Source organism: Spermophilus citellus (genome assembly GCF_964194105.1).
Source record: "Spermophilus citellus genome assembly, chromosome: 3".
Classification (NCBI taxonomy): domain Eukaryota; kingdom Metazoa; phylum Chordata; class Mammalia; order Rodentia; family Sciuridae; genus Spermophilus; species Spermophilus citellus.
In genome coordinates, this window is record NC_138184.1 from 110,124,013 (window position 1) to 110,137,065 (window position 13,053).

Genomic DNA, 13,053 nt, shown 5'->3' on the forward strand with positions numbered 1-13,053 from the left:
CTTCTGTATCCCTACTATATACGGACAGCCCAAACCTCAAATGTAATCAAAGGAATATTATTCATTTGACTTCGGCGAAGTTACACTGTTTAAATGTTTTTAAAAAGTGTCTTGTGTTCATAAACATGTATAAACGCAATGGTCTTTTTTCAAAAACTGGTAAAAAGTCATGTCTACCTGATACTCTCATTTGTGACCCCTATATGGTCTTGAATTCTGGTTGTATAGCTAGTATTCCCTCCCTAAACTGTTCTATGCTTTAGTGCTTATAATCCACACCCCCACCATGATGTCTCCTGACAGAATTATTCGTTCTGTACTCACACAAATGGAAATAGAAGAGATGAAAAGCCCTGGGGATGCAGCCATGCAGGTCTCAAAATGATCTGATGCTAAACATAACCTGAACCTCTCTTCCTTTCTTCACTTGGCTGAGTTCCTCTCCTGGCTCAGGGTTAGTGATCTTGCATGGCATAGGAGGCTTAGGACCCAGGGGGCGCCTTTCAGCTGAAAAACACCTCGCTGCAGCAAGCTAGCTGGGAAGCTCCCAGTTCTAAAGAGAGGCTGTTTACCAGAAGAGCATAACAAGGGCAGGTCTGACTGCAAGGCTGAAACTGGGAGGCAAAACCGCTGCCAAGGGACCCCAGTCGGACACTGGTAGTTCAATCACCTGCAGAATGGAGGAGGCGAGGATGCTGTCGGTCTGGATACAAACATTCCTTCTCAGCAACATACTCCTAGCAGCAGCCCATGGATCTGGAGGTGAGATTACAATATTTCCTTTCTGTAGTGACTTAATGAAGTGGAATGGGTAAACCCCCATTTCCCAAACATGGCCAAGATGACAGGAAAGGAAGCTTTTAGCTGATTTTTGCTGTCCTATGAAAGCCCCCCCCCCCCCTTCCTTTTCTTGCCAGGGACTTACAGCTCCATCTTTATCATTAAGAACAAAGACAAGTGGCCACTTTCTCTTTCCCTTTCCTTACCCAGGAGTGGATGGAGTCTGGAAGTTCATCCCCCTACTCCTTAAGTTATGTTCTTTTTAAGCCCTTTGCATGATGTGTCCAGCACACTGGCCCATCTTTCCTAGCTTCCTCCTGTAGCTCTCCAGCTGAGGGGAGTGGGAGTTTGGGAGTCACATCCAGGGCAGAGATGAGGCAGGTTCCCACCGTTTGAGGCTCTCCTGAATCTTTTGCCTGACTGAATCAAGGTTTTTGCAGAATTCTCTTGGGAGGGAGTGTTGCCTGTTTGAACTGGCAGAAGGTGGCCTTATCCGTGTAAGAAGGAACACTAGAGTTTATGTAACGTGGACACTTCAACACAGGCATGATTTTCAGGTCAGGCAGACAACTGACCCCAAACTCCTGCCATCTCCTCAGAGACCCTAAGCCAGGACTCCTCCTTCCACGGAGAGGCCACAAGTTCAAAAGTAACAACCCCTTGCTCTGCAGAGCCTTCCATTTACCAAAACCAAAACAAACAAACAAAAAACAAACAAACAAAAAACCGAAGAGAGGGATAGGCGCCGGCAATGGGCTTTATTTCAGCGCGCTCTCCCTTCACTTCGGGTCTCACTACAACCCTTCAAATCCATCGGGGTTTTCCACGCGAGAAGAGGAAGATACAGAAGGGCCCAAGCACCCCCATCTCACACGGGCACCGCCGGGGTGGGCCTTGGCTCTCCTGCCTGCCACGCCCAGAGCCTTCTTTCCGTGGGCTGCCCCTTTCAGGGTCTGGGGGCTTCCTCTTCCTCCCAGGTTGCTTCTGGGACAACGGCCACCTGTACCGGGAGGACCAGCCCTCGCCTGCACCAGGCCTCCGCTGTCTCAACTGGCTGGACGCGCAGGGCCGCCTTAAGTCAGCCCCCGACTTGGGTGAGTGTCCGCCGGGGTGGGGGACCGGGACTGGTGGGCGGTGGCCGCGATCCTGGCTCTAGCCCATGGTGCCTTCTCTCCCCCTTCAGGATCCGGCAACCACAACTACTGTCGGAACCCGGATCGGGATCCGCGGGGACCCTGGTGCTATGTCAGCGGCGAGACCGGAGCCCCTGAGAAGCGGCCTTGCGAGGATGTGCGCTGCCCAGGTACCCGCACTGCAACCCGGGACCCTAGAATCCCGGCGTACCCGGCTGAAGCTGAGCTGTGGTTACACCCGCTGCGCACGTGCGGCCGCACGACGCGACCGCTCCCGCTCCGCCCCCGCGCCGTCTTGATTGGTCAGGGCTGTCTCCAGGCCGCGGGGCTCAAAGCCTATTGGCAGTAGCCACCGCTCGGAGTGAGCTCATCCTCTGCGAGCCCTCGTAAACAACCGTGGGAGGCGAGCCCTGTCCTTCTGAGAGCCGCGACCGGTGGCTCTTGGTGTTCCCCTGCTAGTATGTTTACTGTGAAGAGTATGCATTGTGCTGGGCACACTGCTCACATCCTCCCCGAGGAGAAGCTATTTATTTGAGAGATATGAGCCGCAGAGTAGTTCAGTCACATACTAAAGGCAGTGGCAGGGTTCAGATTTGAATTAGTTTCTTTCTTTCTTTTTTTGAACTGGGGACTGAACCCAGGGACGCTCTACTACTGAGCTCACCCCCAGCCCATTTTATTTTGAGATAGGGTCTTGCTAAATTACGTAGGGCCTTGCCAAATTGCTGAGGCTGGCCTCGAACTTGCGATCTTCCTGCCTCAACCTCCGGAATTGCTGGGATTACAGGCGTGTGCCGCCACACCCGGCTTGAATCCCAGTTTCTAAGACTCCAGGAAAGCAGTCTTGTTGCTCCTGAGGCAGCAAGAGAGTTCTCTAGATTTAATGGGATAATAAAAGTAAAGCATTTTATCACAGGGTTTTGCACAAGGCATGTGCTCAATAAATATGAGCTGCTTGGAGGAGTAATGGATTACCTCTCGGAGTGGAGGTGGGGGGAATCCCTGGAGAGGATGGCAACTGAGCTGGGTCTCGGAAGGTAGCAAAGATTTGAAGAGATGAAGACAAGGGAGGCAGGAGAGAGGCCTTCTCATATTTGCCTTGCATCATATCATATCCCAGCCATAGTTAGGCCCTCTCAGGCCTGCTCTTGCCCCTGGGGTAGGTAGGGTTTGATTTCAGCGTTGGGGAGCAACCTAAGTGCATACCCAGTAGCCTCCCCCAACACTTTTCCAGATTCACTGCGGTCTCTGATGAGAGTTATTTCCCACCTCACTTTCAGAGGCCACTTCCCAAGCACCCCCAGATTCCACAACAGAGCCTGAGACATCTGAAGTGCCAGGTGAAGATGAGGTAAAGGCATTCCCTCCTGCCAATGCCCTGCCTGCTCGGAGTGAGGCAGCAGCTGTGCAGCCAGTGATTGGGATCAGCCAGCGGGTCCGGATGAACTCAAAGGAGAAAAAGGACCTGGGAACTCTGGGTATGGCTTCCCCATCCAACTGCCATGGTTGGAATTCATTGAGATGCCATTTGCTGATTTTTCTGGAATGTGGCTAATAGGACCTTGTATGGTGTCCTTGGCAGGCTATGTGCTGGGCATTACCATGATGGTGATCATCATCGCCATTGGAGCTGGCATCGTCTTAGGCTACACCTACAAGAGGTTAGTAGCTACTTTGGAGTTCTCTTGGGAAGAGAGGGGTGGAAGGGACACAAAGTCAAATCAAACTTCTTTGTGGCTTTCTTACCCAAAATGAATCAAGGTGTTGAATGAAGGAAGACCAGTTCAAGATGTAGAGATGTGGTTCTAGTCTACCAGGTCATCTTGAAAAACCCTTTCCTTTGGTGCCTTTACTCCTTAGCCCAAAGCATTGTGAAATAGAGTTTCTTATTCCTCATTTTACAGATTAGGAAGTCTTTGTCAGAGATGTGAAATGAATGTCACATTGTCTGGGAGTGGCAGGACCTGGCTTTAAATCCTGCTCTTTTGATAGCAGATTCTTTGTTGTCTAACCCAAACACCTGGCATAGAAGTGAGAGGTGCCACAGAAATCAGGCTGGATACTCAATACAGGGACCTGGAGGCTTAATTCTTTTTGTGAATTATAAAATTCTGCAACTAGAAATGGATCCCAGCCCTGTTTTTGCAGATTTTTAGAAATTTTTAAATTTATCCTTTAATTTAATTTAAAAGTGAGTTGGAAAAGAGTCTGTTTGCTGCTTCTCACAATGTATGAGAAAGTAAAAGGGGCTACCTAGAAGCTCATACTAGGACATCAGGAAGAGGAACGATAATTTTTAAAGTCTCCTGAGATTTGGGCTGGGGATGTGGCTCAAGCAGTAGCGCACTCACCTGGCATGCATGTGGCTCGGGTTGGATCCTCAGCACCACATACAAACAAAGATGTTGTGTCCGCTGAAAACCAAAAAAATAAATATTAAAATTCTCTGTCTCTCTCTCTCTCAAAAAAAAAAAAGTCTCCTGAGATGGTGTGAAAGGCTCTGAAAAATCAATGGTCCGTGATGAGAAGAGTCCCAGTCATTTTTAAAGCACTGGATGACTCTGGAAAATTATTTGCTGTTCTTGAGCAAAATCAGGGGATTTGACTTCCAGCCTGTAGGGTCTGTGATATTTCCAGAGCGTTTGAGGAGTCTCCCTGATAGGGAAGTGACAAGTGGCCCACATTTTCTAGTGTTGAGAGCCGTGTCTGAGGCCCTAGCGCCAGTGGATTCACTCAGCATTATATAAACTTTAGCTGTCCTTAGAGGTGTTACAATCAACCTCATCATTTTACAGATGAAAAGGGGAAGTGTTGGGTAATAATCACTGTGGTAGCAAACACCTACCATCTGCTCAACTGTTTCAAACACTGTGCTTTAATTCACTTCTCACAGTCACTCTTATGAGGTAAATGCTGTTATTATCTCCAGTTCACAGATGAGGAAACTGATACGAGAGAGAATAGGTACCTTGCCTGAGGTTTCACACCTAGCATTTGATGGAGAGAAGTCTTGCCCTTCCACTAATAGCTATCTGTGTGAGCTGGGGGGAAGGGAGGAGTGGCACATGCCTGCAGTCTCAGTGACTTGGGAGGCTGAGGCAGGAGGATTGCAAGTTCAAGGCCAGCCTCAGCAACTTAATGAGACCCTGTCTGAAAATAAAAAATATAAAAAGATGGTGCCAGGTGTGGTGGCACATGCCTGTAATCCCAGCAACTTGGGAGGCTGATGCAGGAGGATTGCAAGTTGAAAGCCAGCCACAGCAACTTAGCAAGGTACTAAGCAACTTAGTGAGACCCTGTCTCGAAAAATAAAAAGGGCTGGGGAAGTGGTGGTTAAGTGCCTGTGGGTTCAATACCCAATACAAAAAACAAACAAACAAACAAAAAATATATATATATAAATAAATAAAAAAGATGGGATGTAGCTAGAGGTAAGGCATCCCTAGATTCAATTCCCAGTGCCACCAAAAAAAGAAAAAAAGTTATCTGCGTGACTGGGCAGTTGCTTTTGCTTCTGTTTTCTACTCCAGAGCCCTGCTGTGGGGCTAAGGCATTTGACTACTTAGTTTAGTGAATGGTACACTTAGTTTAGTGAATGGTCAGTAAACAATAACTATTTTTCTTTTCTATAAAATGTGGGTACTTGACTACTATTCTCCAAGCCCTGTTCCTTCTCTGATTTTCTGTGTTTCAGGAAGCAGAGGTCCAGAGAGGGGAAGTATTGACCTGAGTGGACATCCTGACTCCCAGATTGAGGTTGTAGTCCATAGCGGGATGGTTGACATGGCAGGTCCAGAGACACCTGCTTGTTCATTTCAGAAAGTTAGAGGAAATGAGGTAGTGACCCTGCCAATACAATTCATAATCAGACCTAAATCATGTTAGCTGAATTTAACTCTTGAAATATTTCCCCCTTCCTTTGCTACTGGATAGCATTTGGCTCTCTTCCAGTCTGTGACAGTTTCCAGGCCTTTTGGGTTTTGAACTAACTAAATGTCCTTAATTCCAGGCTCAGTTCTGGTGTCCCATGAGGTTACCAGCTCTTTCTTTTCCCTCCTAGATTTGTTCTTTTAGGCTGTCATGGGACTGCCCTGTGGCTTAGAATTTACTTTCTTATAAACTGAGGGGGAAGGTACCAAGTCACCAGATTTCTCGTCACTAACCACCAGACCACTCCTTTCCTTAGCAAATGTGCTCTGAGAACAGATTGTACAACAGGAAATCACGTGTGGGCTAGAAACAAGCTCTCAGCTTTCATCTCTCCCCAAGTGAGAGAAAATGGAGTGTCCTGGAAAGAGATGTTGGTTGAATGTTGGTGCAGGTGATGTCTGAACTTTGATATACTGTCTATTAAATAGGGATACATCCCTCTCTGTTCCCACGATTATCATTAAGTATTACATTTAAGTAGTAGTGTACCAATCTGATAATAATCACAGTGGCAGGCAACATTTATTTCCTGCTTTTCTCCCCCTGCTTTTTTGTGTGCGTGTGTGTTTGCTAGGGATCAAATCCATGGCTTCACACATGCAAGGCAGGCATTCTACCACTGAGCTACATCCCAAACTTATTTCATGCTTTTTTTTTTTTTTTTTTTGGAGGGGACTTGAACTCAAAGGAACTTTACCTCTGAGCTATATCCTCAGCCCTTTTTATATTTTGAGACCAGCTTATGGTCTTGCTAAGATGCTGAAGCTGGTCTTGAACTTGTGATTCTCCTGCCTTAGCCTCCCAAATTGCTAGGATTACAGATGTGCACCACTGTGCCTGGCTGTTTTAAGCTTTCTTACTTTTTCTTTTTCTTTCTTTCTTTTTTTTTTTTCTTTTTTTGTGGTGCTGCTGGGGATTGAACCCAAGGCAAGCACTCTACCAACCGAGCTATATCCCCAGCCCTTCATGCTTTCTTTCTTTTTTAAAAAAAAAAAAATATTTATTTATTTTTTAGTTGTAGTTGGTTGGACACAATACCTTTATTTTATTTATTTTTATGTGGTGCTGAGGATCGAACCTAGGGCCTCGCAGGTGCTAGGCGAGCGCTCCACTGCTGAGCCACAACCCCAGATCCCCCTCCACACACTTCATGCTTTCTTAATAACAAAGGCCCTACTGTATATTCTTCACTGATTATCTTGCCTAAGCTTCAAGACCACCTTAGAAGCACTATTACACTGTTTTACAGCAAAAAGTTGAGACCTAGAATAGTTAAGTACCATGTCTAAGCTATATAACCATTAACGTATGCCTGAAGATTATTAGTATTTCCAAAAAGTCCATCAAAGCCTAGTAGCTTCATATAAATTTGCTTTGAATTGCAAAGGGCAGTAGGAAAAGGAGAGACTTTCCAGAAAACAGCTGGGTTTAGAAGTCAAAAGAAACAAGATCTAGTTCTGGAACTCCCTCCAATTCTGAATGTGATATTAGACAAGTTATTTACCATCTCTAGGCTTCAGTTTACTAATCTGTAAAATGGGGCAAGGAATTAGATATAATGATTCTCTCTCCTCTAATATTACCTATAACGACAATACAGTCTGATGGTGGCTATAGGCAGTGCTCGTTCAAATCCCATTTCTGCTGTTAACTTGAACGGGTGATTTAACCTTTCTGCATTTGCCTTCACATCCTTGAAACAGTGATCATAAACAATACTAATATGATTGTTGTGGGATGGAATTAGTGTAGTTTGGGAGTATAGTTGGTGTTCATAACCTATAGTTACCTTGGGAAACCCATCCTGAGCACCAGGGTGGTGTAGCATTGCTTCTGATTGGGAAATAAATAGCAGCAGTTCACAGCAATAATTGAAGAAACCTGCTTTGCCTGAAGGAGGTCTGTGGTGCTTCCATAATCCTGGGAAAGGCAAGCAGAAGCTTCATGCACACCTGCTTTCTCTAGGTGGCCCAGCTTGCTATCAATTCTGGAGCAGTTGGTAATTACTGCAAGCCTTGAACTCTGCCAAAGGCCATGGGGCTTTGCTAATGGGATGGAGCTTCCCCCTAGCTGGAAAGGGTGGCCAGGCACCAGGCTTCCTCTCTGGGGAAGAAGGGCTGCAGGTGGGGGTTGATAGGAACTCAGCCTGGCTGAGTCTTTGTCTTGGTCGTCTGGGCTAGAAGGTTCAGATGGCCAGTCTCCTACTGGGCAGCTCCCTGTCCCTGCTCCAAGTGTAGTGTCTGTATTAGCTCCAAAGGGAGCTCTTATTTTCTGATAAAAAGGGGAGGGAAAAACAGTAAGCCAACACCACTCCACCCCCTTGGGAGAGGAACTGAGTCAGTGAATAAGCCTTTTGTTCTTTCTTGGCTGCCAGACAACAGCTTGCCTGTCCCCCATCCCTACCAAGTGAGAGGGGGCTGGGCTGCATAATGGTTAGTGCAGCAGGTCTGGTGGCATTTCTCTGGTCTCCCAAGGGAGCTAGGGGTAGCCACTCCATCACCAGAACTCATAAGCAGCATTTACAGCAGGTACGTGGGGTCGGGTGTGCTTCCAGGCTTCTAAATGTATGAGACTAATCCAGACTAGTCCTAGCATCTGCTTCCTTTATCCTTGGTTGCTCTTCCAGTTCAGCTCTGCCTATTAACACAAATTGATTTTTTTTTTGTCCCCTGAAGATTTGTGTATGATACCACCTGACAGTTAGCAGCAGCTCATAGCCATATGCTTGGTAAAGGAGGAAGTTGAGAAGCAGGGCTCTCTGGAGTCAGACTCCAAAGCCTCAGTTTATTAATCTAGAAAATGGGGATAACATTATCTTACAAGGTTGGAAGTTAAAAGATGGTGCATAGGGCTGGGGATGTGGCTCAAGCGGTAACACGCCCGCCTGACATGCGTGGGGTGCTGGGTTCGATCCTCAGCACCACATAAAAATAAAATAAAGATGTTGTGTCCACCGAGAACTGAAAAATAAATATTAAAAAAAAAGATCTTGCATATATAAAGTGTGTGGCATCCAGTAAGTGCATAGGTAGCTCTTCTCATCCTGGATGATGGAAAGGTCATTTCTTGGTATCTTGCTAGGTATTTGGGAAGTTAGGAGTTCCTGGCTTTCCTTCTTCCAGCCCCTTAGATTTTGAAATTTAGACCTTGGCAAAATATACTTGCAATACTCCATTTTTTTTGTTGTTGTTGTTTTTTGTTTGTGTGTGCTTTCTGAAAACTAGAGATTGCTCTACCACTGAGCTATATCCCCAGCCCTTCTTGTTTTTTATTTTGAGACAGTTCTCATTAAATTGCTGAGGCTGGCCTTGAATTTGCTATCCTCCTGCCTCAGTCTCCACAGTTGCTAGGATTACAGGCTTTTTTTTTTTTTTTTTTGGTGGGGGGTGATGGTTATGGCTATGTTGCCCAGCTTGGCCTTGAACTGGTGAGCCTCCCTTTTCATCCTCTGAGTAGCTGGGATTACAGGAGTGTGTGATCATGCCTAGCTCATTTTTTTTTTTTTTTTTTTTGTAAATTGCCTTTTGGTTTTCTACAGGCTTGGGGGCTTCCATACTGAAATTAAACCCAGATCTTCCAAATTTTTCCCTACTGTGCTGGGTGCAATGACACACACCTGTAATCCCAGTGACTCAGGAGGCTGAGGCAGGAAGACTGAAAGTTTGAGGCCAGCCTCAGCAATTTAGCTAGATTGTGTCTCAAAATTAAAAGGACTGGGGGTATAGCTCAGTGGCAAAGTGCTCCTAGGTTCATTCTCTATTTTGATATGGCCCCAGGAAACAAAAATCCGTATTTCTTCCTACATGGGCAGGCTTGAAGAATGTGGCTTTTTGTTTTATTATGGAGGTAGGTATTTCCTTCTGTGTGGTGGCAGCCCATAATGAATTTTAGGACATGAATTGGGGGAGCACTTGGTCCAGATAACCATCTTCTCATAAATAGTGTCCCTCTATTTCCCCTTTGGGTGATCTGGGAGATCCTTCTGTTGTGGAAGTTGATGGTGTTCAGTACAAGGCTAATGAGAAGAATGGGGCAGGAGCCTTGGCTTGCACACGCAGATACATGGTCACCCCCAGCCACCCTGGGTGACTCAGGAGGAGCTCACAAATCTGCTTCCTATGACCTTACAATGACAGGGAATCAGAGCATATTTCATGTGAGGGAGCCTAGAGTGTCAAGGTCCCTGGAGATTATCAAATCCAACTCCTTATTTTACAGATGACAAAATTAAGGCCCAGAGAGTAGGGGATTATTGAGGTCACATAAACAATACATGCCTTGGCTGGTCAGTGGGAGAGTTTTCTTGGGAAACCAAGTTAAGATAACATTGCTTGGTGAGTCAAGTCATATTCAGGGCGAATCATAATATCCTGTGAGTATTTACATCAGTTTTAGTATTTTCAAATGATTTCACGTTAATTATGTTGGTTTGAGACAGATGAGGAAGCAAAGCTCAGAGAGGCTGTTTTGCCAAGTGTCATGTAGCTTGGCTTAGCCGATATTAGAACAAAAGTAAGGCAACTGTGCAAGCTCTTCTTCCTCCAACCCCTCCCTGTCAATATTATTTTCCAGTCTCTGGCTGTTTCCATTACACTTCACATCAAGATGGATAGTTAATCCACTTGATCATGGCCATGTCCTTGAGGATATCTGAAACAAGTTCCTGTGTTATTTTACCATGTCAACCATCAGCCATTTATTTCAAGGCTCCTTCTCAGAGGATTTCCTCTGATGACTGAGCCCAAGTTGCTGGCTTTGGACAAGGATGCCAACTTGGGTCCTGGGTCTTGGTTCTGGTGGGCAGTGTGCTGGGCATTCACCAAGCCCTGTGGTCAGCACTGGAGTGTGGCCAAATATAGTGCTAAGGGCCCTATATGTGCAGTCAGAAAACAGGGTTTATTTCTTAGGGGATGACCTTGATCAGTCAGAATTTCTGAGCAGCCAGAGCCCACTGATTCTTGGTGAGTCAAGTCATATTCAGGGCAAATCATAATATCCTGTGAATTTTTACATCAGTTTTAGTATTTTCAAATGATTTCATGTTAATTATGTTGGTTTGAGACAGATGAGGAAGCAAAGCTCTAGTCCAAAGATTCTACATTTTTGGAGTGTTCTTTAACTTCTCTGGGCCATTTAATTATCTATAAAGTGAATAAGACCTAACTCTTAGGGTTGAGCTGAGAATAAAATAAGATAGTATATATAAAGTGCTTAGCATGGAGTGAGCACTCCCCATGAGTTAAATGGCAATACCATGGCCTGACTGTGTCACTGAGCACCATGAGAATTCAAAGATATATAAAAACTCTGGGAGGTCAGATAATCATTCTAGTTTCTTCTTGACCTGAACATCCCTCAGAGCCCTTTTGGTCCCTTGCATGGGTTGGGAATGGTCCACTGACAGTCTGTGCTCACGCCTTCCAGGACTTTTAAGACAAGAATTCTATCTCTTAGCAGGATGGTCAGATCCATTTTCTAGACAACTTTAAGGATTAGGGATGAAACTGGGTTAGTTCTCTGAATCTGTTGGAACCCTGGACCAAAAGAACAAAACAGTATCTTGCTTTTAAGACCCTTTCCTCTATATTATTTCCTCTGGACCCCCTGCCAGTTTGTGAGGCTCATACTGTTATTACCCCCATTTTACAGATGGGGAAGAAGAAATCCAGATGTTCAGGAGCTTCTTGGTGAGTTTAAGGTAGTCTTAGACCTAGGTTAGCATTAGTCCTGGTTCAACCAATCATTTTTTTTTTTTTTTTGTGGCCAGGGTGAATGACTGCTCTTGTTTGGGCCTTGGGGATGCTATCTAATTGAGTGAAGTCATGAAGTAGGCATAGCCTGATCACTTCCTTCTTTTCTTGCCAGGGGGAAGGACTTGAAAGAACAGCACGAGCAGAAAGTGTGTGAGAGGGAGATGCAGCGAATCACTCTGCCCTTGTCTGCCTTCACCAACCCCACCTGTGAGATTGTGGATGAGAAGACCGTTGTGGTCCACAGCAGCCAGACTCCTGTTGATCTGCCAGAAGGCAGCACCCCACTCATGGGCCAGGCTGGCACCCCTGGGGCCTGAGCCCCACCAGTGGGCAGGAACACATATAGACACTGGTGCAGGACAGCCCGCCCTCCTTCAGCTGGGAGGATCAACATTTTGTGTTGTGGTTAAAACCTAACCCCACTTTTTTTTTTTGGGTGAATCCTCATGATAGAAGCAGGTAGGGCTGTGGGGGAGGCTGAGTAGGGTCCTATCAATGCTCATTCTTCATCCCTTAGAGCAAGATTTTGCCTGTGGATGGGGACAGTAGCATGGCTCCCAGAGTGGTGCTGCTGACAAGGGCTTCCACATATTTTCTGTGCCCCTAAAACTGGACTGGGAGCATAGGGAGCTCCCCCAGGCTCCTCTGTGCTTTAACTGTATAAGACAGCCTCAACCTCTGCCTTTCTGTTTGTTTTCCATGAGCTTGAGTGGCATAAACTGTTATTCATAGTTCAGGCCAAGAAGGTCAAGAGGAGGCATTGAAAGAATATAGTTTTTTTAAGTATTTGGGATGGAACTCCCTACTGACCTTTGAGAACCGGAAGTGAGTTTGTACAAAAGTCAGAACTTTGGGCTGAGAACAGGATCTTGGCCTGGGCCTGCTGGGTGTGCTCCAGCTTGCTGGCAGTGATGTGCCTTGACAACCATGGGCCAGGTCTGGGCCCAGGGACTCTTCCTGTTTCGTAAGGAAAGGAAGGGAAGAATTGCACTAAACATTCCACTTAGGAAGAGGGTAAAGAATGATCTGCTCCTGCCTTAGGCCCCAGAGGCAGAGGTGAATCTGGGGAGCCCCAGACCATCTCTCTTCTGGGGTAAACAGTGACCTCTCTTCATTTTGTGCAGGTAGGAGAGTAGCTAGCTAACTTGTGGGAATTATTTACAGTGGGGTCTGGTGAGCTGCTTTTGACTGAACTCAGAGGAAAGGTAACAGCACTTCAGGGCTTGTGCCTGCAGTGCACTTTGGTTTGCAGGTGGCTTTGTAGTCTCCAGGCCAGCACCTTCCTGTGCAGCAGCGGGGTTAGGGTCACAAACCCTAACTTGTAAAACAATCATAGAACATTGGAAAAGACATGGGCCCAGAGAGAAAGTGACTTGCTCAAGGCTATTCTATGGCCAATAGAGATGAACTTCCTGAGTACATTTTTCCACTGCACTGTGCTCTTGCTCAGCAGGCCC

At 46.1% G+C, this 13,053-nt stretch overlaps 2 protein-coding genes across 5 annotated transcripts in view; one reads left to right on the forward strand and one right to left on the reverse strand.

Annotated features, from left to right (window-relative positions):
* Nucleotides 1-13,053, reverse strand: part of SFI1 (SFI1 centrin binding protein) — a 322,241-nt gene that overhangs the window by 271,742 nt on the left and 37,446 nt on the right. The gene's annotated exons all lie outside the window — the stretch shown is intronic.
* Nucleotides 547-12,944, forward strand: PIK3IP1 (phosphoinositide-3-kinase interacting protein 1). 4 transcript variants are annotated; one of them, XM_081286359.1, is made up of 6 exons: nucleotides 547-762; nucleotides 1,731-1,874; nucleotides 1,964-2,083; nucleotides 3,194-3,391; nucleotides 3,496-3,574; nucleotides 11,709-12,944. In XM_081286359.1, exons 1-6 carry the CDS (start codon nucleotides 678-680, stop codon nucleotides 11,911-11,913), a joined length of 831 nt encoding a protein of 276 aa, XP_081142485.1. In that variant the 5' UTR covers nucleotides 547-677; the 3' UTR covers nucleotides 11,914-12,944. The 4 variants fall into 4 exon arrangements, with proteins under 4 accessions (XP_081142485.1, XP_081142486.1, XP_081142487.1 ...); XM_081286360.1 differs by having other exon boundaries at nucleotides 549-762; nucleotides 1,758-1,874; XM_081286361.1 differs by lacking the exon at nucleotides 547-762 and adding an exon at nucleotides 11,493-11,530 and having other exon boundaries at nucleotides 1,500-1,874; nucleotides 11,709-11,873.